This window comes from Phyllobates terribilis, unplaced genomic scaffold (genome assembly GCF_046119375.1).
Source record: "Phyllobates terribilis strain yellow unplaced genomic scaffold, ASM4611937v1 Scaffold_2__4_contigs__length_985480577, whole genome shotgun sequence".
NCBI classification, from domain to species: Eukaryota; Metazoa; Chordata; class Amphibia; order Anura; family Dendrobatidae; genus Phyllobates; species Phyllobates terribilis.
In genome coordinates, this window is record NW_027362762.1 from 971080648 (window position 1) to 971103822 (window position 23175).

The 23175-nt window shown below is 66.6% G+C and overlaps 1 protein-coding gene across 1 annotated transcript in view; it reads right to left on the reverse strand.

Annotated features, from left to right (window-relative positions):
- Positions 1-23175, reverse strand: part of CFAP91 (cilia and flagella associated protein 91) — a 176837-nt gene that overhangs the window by 50667 nt on the left and 102995 nt on the right. The window contains exons 11-12 of the mRNA XM_073668721.1: positions 7080-7196; positions 6938-7009 (exon numbers count right to left, since the gene is read on the reverse strand). Coding sequence (XP_073524822.1) covers positions 6938-7009; positions 7080-7196 — 189 coding nt within the window. The remainder of the gene's footprint in view (positions 1-6937; positions 7010-7079; positions 7197-23175) is intronic.

The following is a 23175-nucleotide window of genomic DNA, read 5'->3' on the forward strand; positions in this document are numbered from 1 at the left end:
CATCATCCGGTTCAAGAGGGCATTGTGCACAGCGAAATGGTTCTCAGTGCGGGATGTGGCAATGGTTCTCAGTGCGGGATGTGGCAGAGGACGTCCACTCCTCTGCTGATGACATATAGATTGCAGCTTGCGGGCAGCAGGACCCTCACTCCTCCTGTAACTGTGGAGATTCATTGTATGGTTTATATTGTCTGTATATGTCCCTGCTTAATTGTAAAGCGCTGCGGAATATAAATAAAGATTATTATTATTATATGTCTCTGTGCCGCTCTGAGCTCAGCGGCCTCTTCGGTCTGAGAACCTCCTGCTTGTAGCCTCGCGATGGCGCCGTCCTGGTGATCGATTATCAGGTGCCGTCTTGGTCTCATGATGAGGAGAACGGTTTATAAACCAATTCTAATCAAGCCCCGAAATGTACTGGGCGATTCATGGATCGAACACCTGGTGTGAATTCTGCCATTAAGCTCCTTGTTAGAGAACAGCAGTTGTCCTGAGACACTGAACAGCTGGACGTGTGGATTCAGAAGGCTGGAAAAGTCACATTAAGTTCTCCTGAGAAAGTCAGAGGGCATCGTAGGGTCATCCGGAAAGGTCACCCGATAGCCAAATATCCCAAACTTTTTGTGAGCAGTGTATGTGTTATGGGGGCGCTCTGCTGGGAGCTATTGCTCCCTGTTGTCACAGGACTACATCTGACTGCTCCACAGGTCGCTGAAGAGAGTGGGAACAAGGTTGTCAGAGGCCCCCCTCCCCGCAGTCAGACGCCCCCCCCCGCTGTCAGACGCCCCCCCTCCCCGCAGTCAGAGGCCCCCCTCCCCGCAGTCAGACGCCACCCCTCCCCGCTGTCAGACGCCCCCCCTCCCCGCAGTCAGACGCCCCCCCTCCCCGCTGTCAGACGCCCCCCCTCCCCGCTGTCAGACGCCCCCCCCTCCCCACTGTCAGAGGCCCCCGCTCCCGTAGTCAAACGCCCCCCTCCCCACTGTCAGAGGCCCCCCTCCCCGCAGTCAAACGCCCCCCCTCCCCGCTGTCAGACGCCCCCCCTCCCCGCAGACGCCCCCCCTCCCCACTGTCAGACGCCCCCCCTCCCCGCAGTCAGACGCCCCCCCCTCCCCGCTGTCAGACGCCCCCCCTCCCCACTGTCAGAGGCCCCCCTCCCCGCAGTCAGACGCCCCCCCTCCCCGCTGTCAGATGCCCCCCCTCCCCGCAGTCAGAGGCCCCCCACTCCCCACTGTCAGAGGCCCCCCCCTCCCCGCAGTCAGACGCCCCCCCTCCCCGCTGTCAGACGCCCCCCCTCCCCGCAGTCAGACGCCCCCCCCTCCCCACTGTCAGACGCCCCCCCTCCCCGCTGTCAGACGCCCCCCCTCCCCACTGTCAGAGGCCCCCCTCCCCGCAGTCAGACGCCCCCCCTCCCCGCTGTCAGATGCCCCCCCTCCCCGCAGTCAGAGGCCCCCCACTGTCAGAGGCCCCCCTCCCCGCAGTCAGACGCCCCCCCTCCCCGCTGTCAGACGCCCCCCCTTCCCGCAGTCAGAGGCCCCCCCTCCCCACTGTCAGAGGCCCCCCTCCCCACTGTCAGAGGCCCCCCCTCCCCGCACTCAAAGGCCCCCCCTTCCCAGTCAGAGGCCCCCCCTACCCGTAGTCAAACGCCCCCCCTCCCCGCTGTCAGACGCCCCCCCTCCCCGCAGTCAGACGCCCCCCCTCCCCGCTGTCATAAGCCCCCCCTCCCCGCTGTCAGACGCCCCCCCTCCCCACTGTCATAAGCCCCCTCTCCCCGCTGTCAGACGCCCCCCCTCCCCGCTGTCAGACGCCCCCCCTCCCCACTGTCAGACGCCCCCCCTCACTGTCAGAGGCCCCCCTCCCCACTGTCAGACGCCCCCCCTCCCACTGTCAGAAGCCCCCCTCCCCGCTGTCAGAGGCCCCCCCTCCCCATTGTCAGACGCCCCCCCTCCCACTGTCAGAGGCTCCCCCTCCCCGCTGTCAGACGCCCCCCCCGCTGTCAGATGCCCCCCCTCCCCGCAGTCAGAGGCCCCCCCTCCCCACTGTCAGACGCCCCCCCTCCCCACTGTCAGACACCCCCCTCCCACTGTCAGAGGCCCCCCTCCCCGTTGTCAGACGCCCCCCCGCTGTCAGACGCCCCCCCTCCCCGCTGTCAGACGCCCCCCCCGCTGTCAGACGCCCCCCTCCCCGCAGTCAGACGCCCCCCTTCCCACTGTCAGACGCCCCCCTTTCCACTGTCAGACACCCCCCCTCCCACTGTCAGAAGCCCCCGCTCCCCGCTGTCAGAGGTCCCCCCTCCCCGCAGTCAGAGGCCCCCCTCCCCACTGTCAGACACCCCCCGCTGTCAGATGCCCCCCCTCCCCACTGTCAGACGTTCCCCCTCCCCACTGTCAGAGGCCCCCCTCCCCGCAGTCAGACGCCCCCCTTCCCACTGTCAGACGCCCCCGCTCCCTGCTGTCAGACGCCCCCCCTCCCACTGTCAGAGGCCCCCCTCTCCACTGTCAGAGGCCCCCCTCCCCGCAGTCAGAGGCCCCCCCTCCCCGCAGTCAGACGCCCCCCCTCCCACTGTCAGAGGCCCCCCTCCTCGCTGTCAGAGGCCCCCCTCCCCGCTGTCAGACGCCCCCCCTCCCCGCTGTCAGAGGCCCCCCCTCCCCACTGTCAGAGGCCCCCCTCCCCGCTGTCAGACGCCCCCCCTCCCCGCTGTCAGACGCCTCCCCTCCCCACTGTCAGAGGCCACCCTCCCCGCTGTCAGACGCCCCCCCTCCCACTGTCAGAGGCCCCCCTCCCCGCTGTCAGACGCCCCCCCTCCCACTGTCAGAGGCCCCCCCTCCCCGCTGTCAGACGCCCCCCCTCCCACTGTCAGAGGCCCCCCCTCCCCGCTGTCAGATGCCCCCCCTCCCCGCTGTCAGACGCCCCCCCTCCCCGCTGTCAGACGCCCCCCCTCCCCGCTGTCAGACGCCTCCCCTCCCCACTGTCAGAGGCCCCCCTCCCCGCAGTCAGACGCCCCCCCTCCCCGCTCTCAGAGGCCCCCCCTCCCCACTGTCAGAGGCCCCCCTCCCCGCAGTCAGAGGCCCCCCCTCCCCACTGTCAGAGGCCCCCCTCCCCGCAGTCAGATGCCCCCCCTCCCCGCTGTCAGACGCCCCCCCTCCCACTGTCAGAGGCCCCCCCTCCCCACTGTCAGAGGCCCCCCTCCCCGCAGTCAGAGGCCCCCCTCCCCACTGTCAGAGGCCCCCCTCCCCACTGTCAGAGGCCCCCCTCCCCGCAGTCAGACGCCCCCCCTCCCCACTGTCAGACGCCCACCCTCCCCGCTGTCAGACGCCCCCCCTCCCCGCAGTCAGACGCCCCCCCTCCCCACTGTCAGACGCCCCCCTACTGTCAGAGGCCCCCTCCCCACTGTCAGAAGCCCCCCACCCCACTGTCAGAAGCCCCCCCTCCCCACTGTCAGACGCCCACCCTCCCCGCTGTCAGACGAACCCCCTCCCCGTTGTCAGAGGCCCCCCTCCCCGCTGTCAGACGCCCCCCCCGCTGTCAGACGCCCCCCCTCCCCGCAGTCAGAGGCCCCCCTCCCCGCAGTCAGACGCCCCCCTTCCCACTGTCAGACGCCCCCCTTCCCACTGTCAGACGCCCCCCCTCCCCATTGTCAGACGCCCCCCCTCCCACTGTCAGAGGCCCCCCTCCCCGCTGTCAGACGCCCCCCCCGCTGTCAAACGCCCCCCCCCGCTGTCAGACGCCCCCCCTCCCCGCAGTCAGAGGCCCCCCCTCCCCGCTGTCAGACGCCCCCCCTCCCCACTGTCAGACACCCCCCCTCCCACTGTCAGAGGCCCCCCTCCCCGCTGTCAGACGCCCCCCCTATCAGACGCTCCCCCTCCCCGCTGTCAGACGCCCCCCTTCCCACTGTCAGACGCCCCCCTTCCCACTGTCAGACACCCCCCCTCCCACTGTCAGAAGCCCCCGCTCCCCGCTGTCAGAGGTCCCCCCTCCCCGCTGTCAGACGCCCCCCCTCCCCGCAGTCAGACGCCCCCCTTCCCACTGTCAGACGCCCCCCTTCCCACTGTCAGACACCTCCCCTCCCACTGACAGAAGCCCCCGCTCCCCGCTGTCAGAGGTCCCCCCTCCCCGCTGTCAGACGCTCCCCCTCCCCGCAGTCAGAGGCCCCCCCTCCCCACTGTCAGACGCCCCCCGCTGTCAGATGCCCCCCCTCCCCACTGTCAGACGTTCCCCCTCCCCACTGTCAGAGGCCCCCCTCCCCGCAGTCAGAGGCCCCCCCTCCCCGCAGTCAGACGCCCCCCTTCCCACTGTCAGACGCCCCCGATCCCCGCTGTCAGACGCCCCCCCTCCCACTGTCAGAGGCCCCCCTCCCCACTGTCAGAGGCCCCCCTCCCCGCAGTCAGAGGCCCCCCCCTCCCCGCAGTCAGACGCCCCCCCTCCCACTGTCAGAGGCCCCCCCTCCTCGCTGTCAGAGGCCCCCCTCCCCGCTGTCAGACGCCCCCCTCCCACTGTCAGAGGCCCCCCCTCCCCACTGTCAGAGGCCCCCCTCCCCGCAGTCAGACGCCCCCCCACCGCTGTCAGACGCCTCCCCACTGTCAGACGCCCCCCCTCCCCACTGTCAGACGGCCCCCTGCCCACTGTCAGAGGCCCCCCCTCCCCGCAGTCAGATGCCCCCCCTCCCCGCTGTCAGACGCCCCCCCTCCCCGCTGTCAGACGCCTCCCCTCCCCACTGTCAGAGGCCCCCCTCCCCGCTGTCAGACGCCCCCCCTCCCACTGTCAGAGGCCCCCCCTCCCCGCTGTCAGACGCCCCCCCTCCCCGCTGTCAGACGCCCCCCCTCCCACTGTCAGAGGCCCCCACCTCCCCACTGTCAGAGGCCCCCCCACCCCGCTGTCAGACGCCCCCCCTCCCCGCTGTCAGACGCCCCCCCTCCCCGCTGTCAGACGCCTCCCCTCCCCAATGTCAGAGGCCCCCCTGCCCGCAGTCAGACGCCCCCCCTCCCCGCTGTCAGACGCCCCCCTCCCACTGTCAGAGGCCCCCCCTCCCCACTGTCAGAGGCCCCCCTCCCCGCAGTCAGAGGCCCCCCCTCCCCACTGTCAGAGGCCCCCCTCCCCGCAGTCAGACGCCCCCCCTCCCACTGTCAGAGGCCCCCCTCCCCACTGTCAGAGGCCCCCGTCCCCGCAGTCAGACGCCCCCCCTCCCCGCAGTCAGACGCCCCCCCTCCCCGCTGTCAGACGCCCCCCCTCCCCGCTGTCAGACGCCCCCCCTCCCCACTGTCAGACGCCCCCCCCCACTGTCAGAGGCCCCCCTCCCCACTGTCAGAGGCCCCCCTCCCCACTGTCAGACGCCCCCCCTCCCCGCTGTCAGAAGCCCCCCCTCCCCGCTGTCAGACGCCCCCCCTCCCCGCTGTCAGACGCCCCCCCTCCCCGCTGTCAGACGCCCCCCCTCCCCGCTGTCAGAGGCCCCCCTCCCCGCTGTCAGAGGCCCCCCCTCCCCGCTGTCAGACGCCCCCCTCCCCGCTGTCAAACGCCCCCCCCGCTGTCAGACGCCCCCCCTCCCCGCAGTCAGACGCCCCCCCTCCCCACTGTCAGACGCCCCCCCTCCCCACTGTCAGACGCCCCCCCTCCCACTGTCAGAAGCCCTCCCTCCCCACTGTCAGACGCCCCCCCCCACTGTCAGAGGCCCCCCTCCCCACTGTCAGAGGCCCCCCTCCCCGCTGTCAGACGCCTCCCCCGCTGTCAGAAGCCCCCCCTCTCCGCTGTCAGACGCCCCCCCTCCCCGCTGTCAGACACCCCCGCTGTCAGACGCCCCCCCTCCCCGCTGTCAGACGCCCCCCCCGCAGTCAGAGGCCCCCCTCCCCGCAGTCAGAGGCCCCCCCTCCCCGCAGTCAGACGCCCCCCGCTGTCAGAGGCCCCCCTCCCCGCAGTCAGAGGCCCCCCCTCCCCGCAGTCAGACGCCCCCCTTCCCCGCTGTTAGACGCCCCCCTTCCCACTGTCAGACGCCCCCCCTCCCCGCTGTCAGAAGCCCCCGCTCCCCGCTGTCAGACGCCCCCCCTCCCCGCTGTCAGACGCCCCCCCTCCCACTGTCAGAGGCCCCCCTCCCCACTGTCAGAGGCCCCCCCTCCCCACTGTCAGAGGCCCCCCTCCCCGCAGTCAGATGCCCCCCCTCCCCGCAGTCAGACGCCCCCCTCCCCACTGTCAGACGCCCCCCCCCGCTGTCAGACGCCCCCCCTCCCCGCTGTCAGACGCCCCCCCTCCCCGCTGTCAGATGCCTCCCCTCCCACTGTCAGAGGCCCACCCTCCCCACTGTCAGAGGCCCCCCTCCCCGCAGTCAGACGCCCCCCCTCCCCGCTGTCAGACGCCCCCCTACCAATGTCAGAGGCCCCCCTCCCCACTGTCAGAGGCCCCCCTCCCCACAGTCAGAGGCCCCCCCTCCCCACAGTCAGACGCCCCCCTTCCCACTGTCAGACGCCCCCCCTCCCACTGTCAGAAGCCCCCGCTCCCCGCTGTCAGAGGTCCCCCCTCCCCACTGTCAGACGCCCCCCCTCCCCGCAGTCATACGCCCCCCGCTGTCAGATGCCCCCCCTCCCCACTGTCAGACGTTCCCCCTCCCCACAGTCGGAGGCCCCCCTCCCTGCAGTCAGACGCCCCCCCTCCCCGCTGTCAGACGCCCCCCCTCCCCGCAGTCATACGCCCCCCGCTGTCAGATGCCCCCCCTCCCCACTGTCAGACGTTCCCCCTCCCCACAGTCAGAGGCCCCCCTCCCTGCAGTCAGACGCCCCCCCTCCCCGCTGTCAGACGCCCCCCCTCCCCGCTGTCAGACACCCCTCCTCCCCGCAGTCAGACGCCCCCCTCCCCGCAGTCAGACGCCCCCCCTCCAGAGGTCAGTTGCTGACCCCCGCCCTGTGCTCAAGGTCGCCCTCTACAGGGGTCTCTTATTTGTGACAAGATGGCGCACCATGTTCTGCACGGCTCGTCCGCGGATCAGCTTCTGTAAGGCGATGACGGCCAGCTCCTGCTCCTCGTCGCCCTGGAAGGGAGGATGACACCATTACGCCAGACACACGGGCAACCTGCATGAGCGGACGGCACGTGCTCACCTCGGGGGGCTCCGGCACTGTGGGGGTGGCCGGGCGGGGGGCCGGCTTCTCTATCCTCTGCAGGAAGCGAAGCGACTTCTCTGTCGGCTGTAATTTGTTTTTCTTTTCCAGCAGAGCCTGCGGCACAGAGACGGCTTCATGATGCCGGACTTCAGCCAGCGGCAGAGGGGGCGCACACTGCACAGACACTGCACGGACGTCTGCCAGCCACAGAGGGGGCGCACACTGCACAGACACTGCACGGATGTCTGCCAGCCAAAGAGGGGGCGCACACTGCACAGACACTGCACAGACGTCTGCCAGCCACAGTGGGGGCTCACACAGCACAGACACTGCACGGACGTCTGCCAGCGGCAGAGGGGGCGCACACTGCACAGACACTGCACGGACGTCTGCCAGCCGCAGAGGAGGCGCACACTGCACAGACACTGCACAGACGTCTGCCAGCCACAGAGGGGGCGCACACTGCACAGACACTGCACGGACGTCTGCCAGCCACAGTGGGGGCGCACACTGCACAGACACTGCACGGACGTCTGCCAGCGGCAGAGGGGGCGCACACTGCACAGACACTGCACGGACGTCTGCCAGCCACAGTGGGGGCGCACACTGCACAGACACTGCACGGACGTCTGCCAGCGGCAGAGGGGGCGCACACTGCACAGACACTGCACGGACGTCTGCCAGCCACAGTGGGGGCGCACACTGCACAGACACTGCACGGACGTCTGCCAGCCACAGAGGGGGCGCACACTGCACAGACACTGCACGGACGTCTGCCAGCCACAGTGGGGGCGCACACTGCACAGACACTGCACGGACGTCTGCCAGCCACAGAGGGGGCGCACACTGCACAGACACTGCACGGACGTCTGCCAGCCACAGAGGGGGCACAAACTGCACAGACACTGCACGGATGTCTGCCAGCCACAGAGGGGGCGCACACTGCACAGACACTGCACGGATGTCTGCCAGCCACAGAGAGGGCGCACACTGCACAGACACTGCACGGATGTCTGCCAGCCGCAGAGGGGGCGCACACTGCACAGACACTGCACGGACGTCTGCCAGCCGCAGAGGGGGCGCACACTGCACAGACACTGCACGGACGTCTGCCAGCCACAGAGGGGGCGCACACTGCACAGACACTGCACGGACGCCTAACAGCCGCAGAGGGGGCGCACACTGCACAAACACTGCACGGACGTCTGCCAGCCACAGAGGGGGCGCACACTGCACAGACACTGCACGGACGTCTGCCAGCCACAGAGGGGGCGCACACTGCACAGACACTGCACGGACGTCTGCCAGCGGCAGAGGGGGCGCACACTGCACAGACACTGCACGGACGTCTGCCAGCCGCAGAGGGGGCGCACACTGCACAGACACTGCACGGACGTCTGCCAGCGGCAGAGGGGCGCACACTGCACAGACACTGCACAGACACCTGCCAACTACAGAGGGGGCGCACACTGCACAGACACTGCATGGATGCCAGCCAGCCACAGAGGGGTAGCACACTGCACAGACGTCTGCCAGCCACAGAGGGGGCGCACACTGCACAGACACTGCACGGACGTCTGCCAGCCGCAGAGGGGGCGCACACTGCACAGACACTGCACGGACGTCTGCCAGCCGCAGAGGGGGCGCACACTGCACAGACACTGCACGGACGTCTGCCAGCCGCAGAGGGGGCGCACACTGCACGGACGTCTGCCAGCAGCAGAGGGGGAGCACACTGCACGGACGTCTGCCAGCCGCAGAGGGGGCGCACACTGCACAGACACTGCACGGACGTCTGTCAGAAGCAGAGGGGGCGCACACTGCACGGATGTCTGCCAGCCGCAGAGGGGGCGCACACTGCACAGACACTGCACGGACGTCTGCCAGTCACAGAGGGGGCGCACACTGCACAGACACTGCACGGACGTCTGCCAGCCACAGAGGGGGCGCACACTGCACAGACACTGCACGGACGTCTGCCAACCACAGAGGAGGCGCACACTGCACAGACACTGCACGGACGTCTGCCAGTCGCAGAGGGGGCGCACACTGCACAGACACTGCACGGACGTCTGCCAGCCGCAGAGGGGGCGCACACTGCACAGACACTGCACGGATGTCTGCCAGCCGCAGAGGGGGCGCACACTGCAGACACTGCACGGACGTCTGCCAGCCACAGAGGGGGCGCACACTGCACAGACACTGCACGGATGTCTGCCAGCCGAAGAGGGGGCGCACACTGCACAGACACTGCACGGATGACAGCCAGCCACAGAGGGGGCGAACACTGCACAGACACTGCACGGACGTCTGCCAGCCGCAGAGGGGGCGCACACTGCACAGACACTGCACGGACGTCTGCCAGCCGCAGAGGGGGCGCATACTGCACAGACACTGCACGGACGTCTGCCAGCCGCAAAGGGGGCGCACACTGCACAGACACTGCACGGACGTCTGCCAGCCACAGAGGAGGCGCACACTGCACAGACACTGCACAGACGTCTGCCAGCCGCAGAGGGGGCGCACAATGCAGACACTGCACGGACGTCTGCCAGCCGCAGAGGGGGCGCACACTGCACGGACGTCTGCCAGCAGCAGAGGGGGAGCACACTGCACGGACGTCTGCCCGCCGCAGAGGGGGCGCACACTGCACAGACACTGCACGGACGTCTGTCAGAAGCAGAGGGGGCGCACACTGCACGGATGTCTGCCAGCCGCAGAGGGGGCGCACACTGCACAGACACTGCACGGAAGTCTGCCAGCCACAGAGGGGGCGCACACTGCACAGACACTGCACGGACGTCTGCCAGCCACAGAGGGGGCGCACACTGCACAGACACTGCACGGACGTCTGCCAGCCGCAGAGGGGGCGCACACTGCACAGACACTGCACGGACGTCTGCCAGCCACAGAGGGGGCGCACACTGCACAGACACTGCACGGACGTCTGCCAGCCGCAGAGGGGGCGCACACTGCACAAACACTGCACGGACGTCTGCCAGCCACAGAGGGGGCGCACACTGCACAGACACTGCACGGACGTCTGCCAGCCACAGAGGGGGCGCACACTGCACAGACACTGCACGGACGTCTGCCAGCGGCAGAGGGGGCGCACACTGCACAGACACTGCACGGACGTCTGCCAGCCGCAGAGGGGGCGCACACTGCACAGACACTGCACGGACGTCTGCCAGCGGCAGAGGGGCGCACACTGCACAGACACTGCACGGACGTCTGCCAGTCACAGAGGGGGCGCACACTGCACAGACACTGCACGGACGTCTGCCAGCCACAGAGGGGGCGCACACTGCACAGACACTGCACGGACGTCTGCCAACCACAGAGGAGGCGCACACTGCACAGACACTGCACGGACGTCTGCCAGTCGCAGAGGGGGCGCACACTGCACAGACACTGCACGGACGTCTGCCAGCCGCAGAGGGGGCGCACACTGCACAGACACTGCACGGATGTCTGCCAGCCGCAGAGGGGGCGCACACTGCAGACACTGCACGGACGTCTGCCAGCCACAGAGGGGGCGCACACTGCACAGACACTGCACGGATGTCTGCCAGCCGAAGAGGGGGCGCACACTGCACAGACACTGCACGGATGACAGCCAGCCACAGAGGGGGCGAACACTGCACAGACACTGCACGGACGTCTGCCAGCCGCAGAGGGGGCGCACACTGCACAGACACTGCACGGACGTCTGCCAGCCGCAGAGGGGGCGCATACTGCACAGACACTGCACGGACGTCTGCCAGCCGCAAAGGGGGCGCACACTGCACAGACACTGCACGGACGTCTGCCAGCCACAGAGGAGGCGCACACTGCACAGACACTGCACAGACGTCTGCCAGCCGCAGAGGGGGCGCACAATGCAGACACTGCACGGACGTCTGCCAGCCGCAGAGGGGGCGCACACTGCACGGACGTCTGCCAGCAGCAGAGGGGGAGCACACTGCACGGACGTCTGCCCGCCGCAGAGGGGGCGCACACTGCACAGACACTGCACGGACGTCTGTCAGAAGCAGAGGGGGCGCACACTGCACGGATGTCTGCCAGCCGCAGAGGGGGCGCACACTGCACAGACACTGCACGGAAGTCTGCCAGCCACAGAGGGGGCGCACACTGCACAGACACTGCACGGACGTCTGCCAGCCACAGAGGGGGCGCACACTGCACAGACACTGCACGGACGTCTGCCAGCCGCAGAGGGGGCGCACACTGCACAGACACTGCACGGACGTCTGCCAGCCACAGAGGGGGCGCACACTGCACAGACACTGCACGGACGTCTGCCAGCCACAGAGGGGGCGCACACTGCACAGACACTGAACAGACGTCTGCCAGCCGCAGAGGGGGCGCACACTGCACAGACACTGCACGGACGTCTGCCAGCCACAGAGGGGGCGCACACTGCACAGACACTGCACAGACGTCTGCCAGCCGCAGAGGGGGCGCACACAGCACAGACACTGCACGGACGTCTGCCAGCTGCAGAGGGGGCGCACACTGCACAGACACTGCACTGACGTCTGCCAGCCGCAGAGGGGGCGCACACAGCACAGACACTGCACGGACACTGCACAGACGTCTGCCAGCCACAGAGGGGGCGCACACTGCACAGACACTGCACAGACACCTGCCAACTGCAGAGGGGGCGCACACTGCACAGACACTGCACGGACGTCTGCCAGCCACAGAGGGGGCGCACACTGCACAGACACTGCACAGACGTCTGCCAGCCACAGAGGGGGCGCACACTGCACAGACACTGCACAGACCTCTGCCAGCCGCAGAGGGGGCGCACACAGCACAGACACTGCACGGACGTCTGCCAGCGGCAGAGGGGGCGCACACTGCACAGACACTGCACTGACGTCTGCCAGCCACAGAGGGGGCGCACACTGCACAGACAATGCACGGACGTCTGCCAGCCGCAGAGGGGGCGCACACTGCACAGACACTGCACGGAAATCTGCCAGCCACAGAGGGGGCGCACACAGCACAGACACTGCACAGACGTCTGCCAGCGGCAGAGGGGGCGCACACTGCAGACACTGCACGGACGCCTGCCAGCCACAGAGGGGGCGCACACTGCACAGACACTGCACGGACGTCTGCCAGCAGCAGACGGGGCGCACACTGCACAGACACTGCACGGACGCCTGCCAGCCACAGAGGGGGCTCACACAGCACAGACACTGCACGGACGCCTGCCAGCCACAGAGGGGGCACACACTGCACAGACACTGCACGAAAGTCTGCCAGCCGGAGAGGGGGAGCACACTGCACAGACACTGCACGGACGCCTGCCAGCCGCAGAGGGGGCGCACACTGCACAGACACTGCACGGACGCCTACCAGCCGCAGAGGGGGCGCACACTGCACAGACACTGCACGGACGTCTGCCAGCCACAGAGGGGGCGCACACTGCACAGACACTGCACGGACGTCTGCCAGCCGCAGCGGGGGCGCACACTGCACAGACACTGCACGGACGTCTGCCAGCCGCAGAGGGGGCGCACACTGCACAGACACTGCACGGACGTCTGCCAGCCGCAGAGGGGGCGCACACTGCAGACACTGCACGGACGTCTGCCAGCCACAGAGGGGGCGCACACTGCACAGACACTGCACGGACGTCTGCCAGCCGCAGAGGGGGCACACACTGCACAGACACTGCATGGACGTCTGCCAGCCGCAGAGGGGGCGCACACTGCACAGACACTGCACGGACGTCTGCCAGCAGCAGAGGGGGCGCACACTGCACAGACACTGCACGGACGTCTGCCAGCCGCAGAGGGGGCAACACTGCACAGACACTGCACGGACGTCTGCCAGCAGCAGAGGGGGCACACACTGCACAGACACTGCACGGACGTCTGCCAGCCACAGAGGGGGCGCACACTGCACAGACACTGCACGGACGTCTGCCAGCAGCAGAGGGGGCGCACACTGCACAGACACTGCACGGACGTCTGCCAGCCGCAGAGGGGGCGCACACTGCACAGACACTGCACGGACCTCTGCCAGCCGCAGAGGGGGCGCACACTGCACAGACACTGCACGGACGTCTGCCAGCCGCAGAGGGGGCGCACACTACACAGACACTACACGGACGTCTGCCAGCCGCAGAGGGGGCGCACAATGCAGACACTGCACGGACGTCTGCCAGCCGCAGAGGGGGCGCACACTGGACGGACGTCTGCCAGCAGCAGAGGGGGTGCACACTGCACGGACGTCTGCCAGCCACAGAGGGGGCGCACAATGCACAGACACTGCACGGACGTCTGCCAGCAGCAGAGGGGGCGCACACTGCACGGACGTCTGCCAGCCGAAAAGGGGGCGCACACTGCACAGACACTGCACGGACGTCTGCCAGCCGCAGAGGGGGCGCACACTGCACAGACACTGCACGGACGTCTGCCAGCAGCAGAGGGGGCGCACACTGCACGGACGTCTGCCAGCCGCAGAGGGGGCGCACACTGCACAGACACTGCACGGACGTCTGCCAGCCACAGAGGGGGCGCACACTGCACAGACACTGCACGGACGTCTGCCAGCCACAGAGGGGGCGCACACTGCACAGACACTGCACAGACGTCTGGCAGCCGCAGAGGGGGCACACACTGCAGACACTGCACGGACGTCTGCCAGCCGCAGAGGGGGCGCACACTGCACAGACACTGCACAGACGTCTGCCAGCCGCAGAGGAGGCGCACACTGTACAGACACTGCACGGACGTCTGCCAGCCGCAGAGGGGGCGCACAATGCAGACACTGCACGGACGTCTGCCAGCCGCAGAGGGGGCGCACACTGCACGGACGTCTGCCAGCAGCAGAGGGGGCGCACACTGCACGGACGTCTGCCAGCCGCAGAGGGGGCGCACACTGCACAGACACTGCACGGACGTCTGCCAGCAGCAGAGGGGGCGCACACTGCACGGACGTCTGCCAGCCGCAGAGGGGGCGCACACTGCACAGACACTGCACGGACGTCTGCCAGCCACAAAGGGGGCGCACACTGCACAGACACTGCACGGACGTCTGCCAGCCACAGAGGGGGCGCACACTGCACAGACACTGCATGGACGTCTGCCAGCCGCAGAGGGGGCGCACACTGCATAGACACTGCACGAACGTCTGCTAGCCACAGAGGGGGCGCACACTGCACAGACACTGCACGGACGTCTGCCAGCCACAGAGGGGGCGCACACTGCACAGACACTGCACGGACGTCTGCCAGCAGCAGAGGGGGCGCACACTGCACGGACGTCTGCCAGCCGCAGAGGGGGCGCACACTGCACAGACACTGCACGGACGTCTGCCAGCCACAGAGGGGGCGCACACTGCACAGACACTGCACGGACGTCTGCCAGCCACAGAGGGGGCGCACACTGCACAGACACTGCACAGACGTCTGGCAGCAGCAGAGGGGGCGCACACTGCACGGACGTCTGCCAGCCGCAGAGGGGGCGCACACTGCACAGACACTGCACGGACGTCTGCCAGCCACAAAGGGGGCGCACACTGCACAGACACTGCACGGACGTCTGCCAGCCACAGAGGGGGCGCACACTGCACAGACACTGCACGGACGTCTGCCAGCCACAGAGGGGGCGCACACTGCACAGACACTGCACAGAAGTCTGCCAGCCGCAGAGGGGGCACACACTGCACAGACACTGCACGGACGTCTGCCAGCCGCAGAGGGGGCGCACACTGCACAGACACTGCACGGACGTCTGCCAGCCACAGAGGAGGCGCACACTGCACAGACACTGCACGGACGTCTGCCAGCCGAAGAGGGGGCGCACAATGCAGACACTGCACGGACGTCTGCCAGCCGCAGAGGGGGCGCACACTGCACGGACGTCTGCCAGCAGCAAAGGGGGCGCACACTGCACGGACGTCTGCCAGCCGCAGAGGGGGCGCACACTGCACAGACACTGCACGGACGTCTGCCAGCAGCAGAGGGGGCGCACACTGCACGGACGTCTGCCAGCCGCAGAGGGGGCGCACACTGCACAGACACTGCACGGACGTCTGCCAGCCACAAAGGGGGCGCACACTGCACAGACACTGCACGGACGTCTGCCAGCCACAGAGGGGGTGCACACTGCACAGACACTGCACGGACGTCTGCCAGCCACAGAGGGGGCGCACACTGCACAGACACTGCACGGACGTCTGCCAGCCACAGAGGGGGCACAAACTGCACAGACACTGCACGGATGTCTGCCAGCCACAGAGGGGGCGCACACTGCACAGACACTGCACAGACGTCTGCCAGCCGCAGAGGGGGCACACACTGCACAGACACTGCACGGACGTCTGCCAGCCGCAGAGGGGGCGCACACTGCACAGACACTGCACGGACGTCTGCCAGCCGCAGAGGAGGCGCACACTGCACAGACACTGCACGGACGTCTGCCAGCCGCAGAGGGGGCGCACAATGCAGACACTGCACGGACGTCTGCCAGCCGCAGAGGGGGCGCACACTGCACGGACGTCTGCCAGCAGCAGAGGGGGCGCACACTGCACGGACGTCTGCCAGCCGCAGAGGGGGCGCACACTGTACAGACACTGCACGGACGTCTGCCAGCAGCAGAGGGGGCGCACACTGCACGGACGTCTGCCAGCCGCAGAGGGGGCGCACACTGCACAGACACTGCACGGACGTCTGCCAGCCACAGAGGGGGCGCACACTGCACAGACACTGCACGGACGTCTGCCAGCCACAGAGGGGGCGCACACTGCACAGACACTGCACGGACGTCTGCCAGCCGCAGAGGGGGCGCACACTGCACAGACACTGCACGGACGTCTGCCAGCCACAGAGGGGGCGCACACTGCACAGACACTGCACGGACGTCTGCCAGCCACAGAGGGGGCGCACACTGCACAGACACTGCACAGACGTCTGCCAGCCGCAGAGGGGGCACACACTGCAAAGACACTGCACGGACGTCTGCCAACCACAGAGGAGGCGCACACTGCACAGACACTGCACGGACGTCTGCCAGCCGCAGAGGAGGCGCACACTGCACAGACACTGCACAGACGTCTGCCAGCCGCAGAGGAGGCGCACACTGCACAGACACTGCACAGACGTCTGCCAGCCACAGAGGAGGCGCACACTGCACAGACACTGCACGGACGTCTGCCAGCCGCAGAGGGGGCGCACAATGCAGACACTGCACGGACGTCTGCCAGCCGCAGAGGGGGCGCACACTGCACGGACGTCTGCCAGCAGCAGAGGGGGCGCACACTGCACGGACGTCTGCCAGCCGCAGAGGGGGCGCACACTGCACAGACACTGCACGGACGTCTGCCAGCAGCAGAGAGGGCGCACACTGCACGGACGTCTGCCAGCCGCAGAGGGGGCGCACACTGCACAGACACTGCACGGACGTCTGCCAGCCACAAAGGGGGCGCACACTGCACAGACACTGCACGGACGTCTGCCAGCCACAGAGGGGGTGCACACTGCACAGACACTGCACGGACGTCTGCCAGCCACAGAGGGGGCGCACACTGCACAGACACTGCACGGACGTCTGCCAGCCACAGAGGGGGCACAAACTGCACAGACACTGCACGGATGTCTGCCAGCCACAGAGGGGGCGCACACTGCACAGACACTGCACAGACGTCTGCCAGCCGCAGAGGGGGCACACACTGCACAGACACTGCACGGACGTCTGCCAGCCGCAGAGGGGGCGCACACTGCACAGACACTGCACGGACGTCTGCCAGCCGCAGAGGAGGCGCACACTGCACAGACACTGCACGGACGTCTGCCAGCCGCAGAGGGGGCGCACAATGCAGACACTGCACGGACGTCTGCCAGCCGCAGAGGGGGCGCACACTGCACGGACGTCTGCCAGCAGCAGAGGGGGCGCACACTGCACGGACGTCTGCCAGCCGCAGAGGGGGCGCACACTGTACAGACACTGCACGGACGTCTGCCAGCAGCAGAGGGGGCGCACACTGCACGGACGTCTGCCAGCCGCAGAGGGGGCGCACACTGCACAGACACTGCACGGACGTCTGCCAGCCACAGAGGGGGCGCACACTGCACAGACACTGCACGGACGTCTGCCAGCCACAGAGGGGGCGCACACTGCACAGACACTGCACGGACGTCTGCCAGCCGCAGAGGGGGCGCACACTGCACAGACACTGCATGGACGTCTGCCAGCCACAGAGGGGGCGCACACTGCACAGACACTGCACGGACGTCTGCCAGCCACAGAGGGGGCGCACACTGCACAGACACTGCACAGACGTCTGCCAGCCGCAGAGGGGGCACACACTGCAAAGACACTGCACGGACGTCTGCCAACCACAGAGGAGGCGCACACTGCACAGACACTGCACGGACGTCTGCCAGCCGCAGAGGAGGCGCACACTGCACAGACACTGCACAGACGTCTGCCAGCCACAGAGGAGGCGCACACTGCAGACACTGTACAGACGTCTGCCAGCCACAGAGGGGGCGCACACTGCACAGACACTGCACGGACGTCTGCCAACCACAGAGGAGGCGCACACTGCACAGACACTGCACGGACGTCTGCCAGCCACAGAGAAGGTGCACACTGCACAGACACTGCACAGACGTCTGCCAGCCACAGAGGGGGCGCACACTGCACAGACACTGCACAGACGTCTGCCAGCCGCAGAGGGGGCGCACACTGCACAGACACTGCACAGACGTCTGCCAGCCGCAGAGGGGGCGCACACTGCACAGACACTGCACGGACGTCTGCCAGCCGCAGAGGGGGCGCACACTGCACAGACACTGCACGGACGTCTGCCAGCCACAGAGGGGGCGCACACTGCACAGACATTGCACGGACGTCTGCCAACCACAGAGGAGGCGCATACTGCACAGACACTGCACGGACGTCTGCCAGCCACAGAGGAGGCGCACACTGCACAGACACTGCACAGACGTCTGCCAGCCACAGAGGGGGCGCACACTGCACAGACACTGCACAGACGTCTGCCAGCCGCAGAGGGGGCGCACACAGCACAGACACTGCACGGACACTGCACAGACGTCTGCCAGCCACAGAGGAAGCGCACACTGCACAGACACTGCACAGACACCTGCCAACTGCAGAGGAGGCGCACACTGCACAGACACTGAACGGACGTCTGCCAACCACAGAGGAGGCGCACACTGCACAGACACTGCACGGATGTCTGCCAGCCGCAGAGGGGGCGCACACTGCAGAGACACTGCACAGACGTCTGCCAGCCGCAGAGTAGGCGCACACAGCACAGACACTGCACGGACACTGCACAGACGTCTGCCAGCCAAAGAGGGGGCGCACACTGCACAGACACTGCACAGACACCTGCCAACTGCAGAGGGGGCGCACACTGCACAGACACTGCACGGACGTCTGCCAGCCACAGAGTGGGCGCACACTGCACAGACACTGCACGGACGTCTGCCAACCACAGAGGAGGCGCACACTGCACAGACACTGCACGGATGTCTGCCAGCCGCAGAGGGGGCGCACACTGCACAGACACTGCACGGATGTCTACCAGCCGCAGAGGGGGCGCACACTGCAGACACTGCACGGACGTCTGCCAGCCACAGAGGGGGAGCACACTGCACAGACACTGCACGGACGTCTGCCAGCCGCAGAGGGGGCGCACACTGCACAGACACTACACGGACGTCTGTCAGCCACAGAGGGGGCGCACACTGCACAGACACTGCACGGACGTCTGCCAGTCACAGAGGGGGCGCACACTGCACAGACACTGCACAGACGTCTGCCAGCCACAGAGGGGGCGCACACTGCACAGACACTGCACGGATGTCTGCCAGCCGCAGAGGGGGCGCACACTGCACAGACACTGCACGGATGCCAGCCAGCCACAGAGGGGGCGCACACTGCACAGACACTGCACGGAAGTCCGCCAGCCGCAGAGGGGGCGCACACTGCACAGACACTGCATGGACGCCTGCCAGCCACAGAGGGGTCGCACACTGCACAGACACTGCAAGGATGTCTGCCAGCCACAGAGGGGGAGCACACTGCACAGACACTGCACGGATGCCTGCCAGCCACAGAGGGGGCGCACACATCACAGACACTGCACGGACGTCTACCAGCCGCAGAGGGGGCGCACACTGCACAGACACTGCACGGAAATCTGCCAGCCACAGAGGGGGCGCACACTGCACAGACACTGCACAGACGTCTGCCTGCCGCAGATGGGGCGCACACTGCACAGACACTGCACGGACTACTGCCAGCGGCAGAGGGGGCGCACACTGCACAGACACTGCACGGACGCCTGCCAGCCACAGAGGGGGCGCACACTGCACAGACACTGCACGGACGTCTGCCAGCCGCAGAGGGGGCGCACACTGCACGGACGTCTGCCAGCTGCAGAGGGGGCGCACACTGCAGACACTGCACGGACGTCTGCCAGCGGCAGAGGGGGCGCACACTGCACAGACACTGCACGGACGCCTGCCAGCCGCAGAGGGGGCGCACACTGCACAGACACTGCACGGACGTCTGCCAGTAGCAGAGGGGGCGCACACTGCACGGACGTCTGCCAGCCGCAGAGGGGGCGCACACTGCACAGACACTGCACGGACGTCTGCCAGCCACAGAGGGGGCGCACACTGGACAGACAGTGCACGGAGGTCTGCCAGCCGCAGAGGGAGCGCACACTGCACAGACACTGCACGGACGTCTGCCAGCCACAGAGAGGGCGCACACAGCACAGACACTGCACGAACGTCTGCCAGCCAAAGAGGGGGCGCACACTGCACAGACACTGCACAGAAGTCTGCCAGCCACAGAGGAGGCGCACACTGCACAGACACTGCACGGACGTCTGCCAGCCGCAGAGGGGGCGCACACTGCACAGACACTGCACGGACGTCTGCCAGCCGCAGAGGGGGCGCACACTGCACAGACACTGCACAGACGTCTGCCAGCCACAGAGGGGGCGCACACTGCACAGACACTGCACGGACGTCTGCCAGCCACACAGGGGGCGCACACTGCACAGACACTGCACGGACGTCTGCCAGCCACAGAGGGGGCGCACACTGCACAGACACTGCACAGACGTCTGCCAGCCACAGAGGGGGCGCACACTGCACAGACACTGCACGGACGTCTGCCAGCCACACAGGGGGCGCACACTGCACAGACACTGCACGGACGTCTGCCAGCCACAGAGGGGGCGCACACTGCACAGACACTGCACAGACGGCTGCCAGCCACAGAGGGGGCGCACACTGCACAGACACTGCACGGACGTCTGCCAGCCACAGAGGGGGCGCACACTGCACAGACACTGCACGGACGTCTGCCAGCCACAGAGGGGGCGCACACTGCACAGACACTGCACGGACGTCTGCCAGCCGCAGAGGGGGCGCACACTGCACAGACACTGCACGGACAGTACACGGCATCAGCAAATTTCATTGTTTGTGATTTGCGAACAACCGCGGAAAAGCGAGAACCAAGGTATATGTATATACTGTATACACCCGATATATATTCTGCACTGGGGGCCCCATGTACACAGCAAGGATTACACCAGAAGATGCTGCTGTACACCACTGATATCAATCACATGATATAATACCGCCAAGTAGCGTCACACCGCCCTGTATACACCGCCCTGTATACACCTCCACATAGCATCACACCGCCCAGCATACACCTCCACGTAGCATCACACCGCCCTGTATACACCTCCACATAGCGTCACACCGCCCTGTATACACCTCCACGTAGCATCACACCGCCCTGTATACGCCTCCACGTAGCATCACACCGCCCTGTATACACCTCCACATAGAGTCACACCGCCGTGTATACACCTCCACATAGCGTCACACCGCCCTGTATACACCTCCACGTAGCATCACACCGCCCTGTATACACCTCCACGTAGCATCACACGGCCCTGTACACCTCCACGTAGCGTCACACCACCCAGTATACACCGCCACGTAGCATCACACCGCCCTGTATACACCTCCACGTAGCGTCACATCGCCCTGTATACACCTCCACGTAGCATCACACCGCCCTGTATACACCTCCACATAGCGAAACACCGCCATGTATACACCTCCACATAGCGTCACACTGCCCTGTATACACCGCCACGTAGCGTCACACCGCCCTGTATACACCTCCACGTAGCATCACACCGCCCTGTATACACCTCCACATAGCGTCACACCGCCCTGTATACACCGCCACGTAGCGTCACACCGCCCTGTATACACCTCCACATAGCGAAACACCGCCATGTATACACCTCCATGTAGCATCAGACCGCCCTGTATACACCTCCACATAGCGTCACACTGCCCTGTATACACCGCCACGTAGCGTCACACCGCCCTGCATACACCTCTACGTAGCGTCACACTGCCCTGTATACACCTCCACATAGCGTCACACCGCCCTGTATACCCCTCCACGTAGCATCAGACCGCCTGTATACACCGCCCTGTATACACCTCCACATAGCGTTACACCGCCCTGTATACACCTCCACGTAGCATCAGACCGCCCTGTATACACCGCCCAGTATACACCTCCACGTAGCATCAGACCGCCCTGTATACACCGCCCTGTATACACCTCCACATAGCGTCACACCGCCCTGTATACACCTCCACGTAGCATCAGACCGCCCTGTATACACCTCCACATAGCGTCACACCGCCCTGTATACACCTCCACGTAGCGTCACACCACCCAGTATACACCGCCACGTAGCATCACACCGCCCTGTATACACCGCCCTGTATACACCTCCACGTAGCATCAGACCGCCCTGTATACACCTCCACATAGCGTCACACCGCCCTGTATACACCTCCACATAGCATCACACCGCCCTGTATACACCTCCACGTAGCGTCACACCGCACTGTATACACCTCCACGTAGCATCACACCGCCCTGTATACACCTCCACGTAGCATCACACCGCCCTGTATACACCTCCACGTAGCATCACACCGCCCTGTATACACCTCCACATAGCGTCACACCGCCCTGTATACACCTCCACGTAGCATCAGACCGCCCTGTATACACCTCCACGTAGCATCACACCGCCCTGTATACACCTCCACATAGCGTCACACCGCCCTGTATACACCTCCACATAGCGTCACACCGCCCTGTATACACCTCCACATTGCGTCACACCGCCCTGTATACACCTCCACATAGCGTCACACCGCCCTGTATACACCGCCACGTAGCATCACACCGCCCTGTATACACCTCCACATAGCATCACACCGCCCTGTATACACCTCCACATAGCGTCACACCGCCCTGTATACACCTCCACATAGCGTCACACCGCCCTGTATACACCTCCACATAGCGTCACACCGCCCTGTATACCCCTCCACGAAGCATCACACCGCCCTGTATACACCTCCACGTAGCATCACACCGCCCTGTATACACCTCCACATAGCGTCACACCGCCCTGTATGCACCTCCACGTAGCATCACACCGCCCTGTATACACCTCCACGTAGCATCACACCGCCCTGTATACACCTCCACGTAGCGTCACACCGCCCTGTATACACCTCCACATAGCGTCACACACCCCTGTATACACCTCCACGTAGCATCACACCGCCCTGTATACACCTCCACATAGCGTCACACCGCCCTGTATACACCTCCACGTAGCATCATACCGCCCTGTATACACCTCCACGTAGCGTCACACCACCCAGTATACACCTCCACATAGCGTCACACCGCCCTGTATACACCGCCACGTAGCGTCACACCGCCCTGTATACACCGCCACGTAGCGTCACACCGCCCTGTATACACCTCCATGTAGCGTCACACCGCCCTGTATACACCTCCACGTAGCATCATACCCCCCTGTATACACCTCCCCGTAGCGTCACACCGCCCTGTATACACCTCCAGGTAGCGTCACACCGCCCTGTATACACCGCCTCGTAGCGTCACACCGCCCTGTATACACCTCCAGGTAGCGTCACACCGCCCTGTATACACCTCCACGT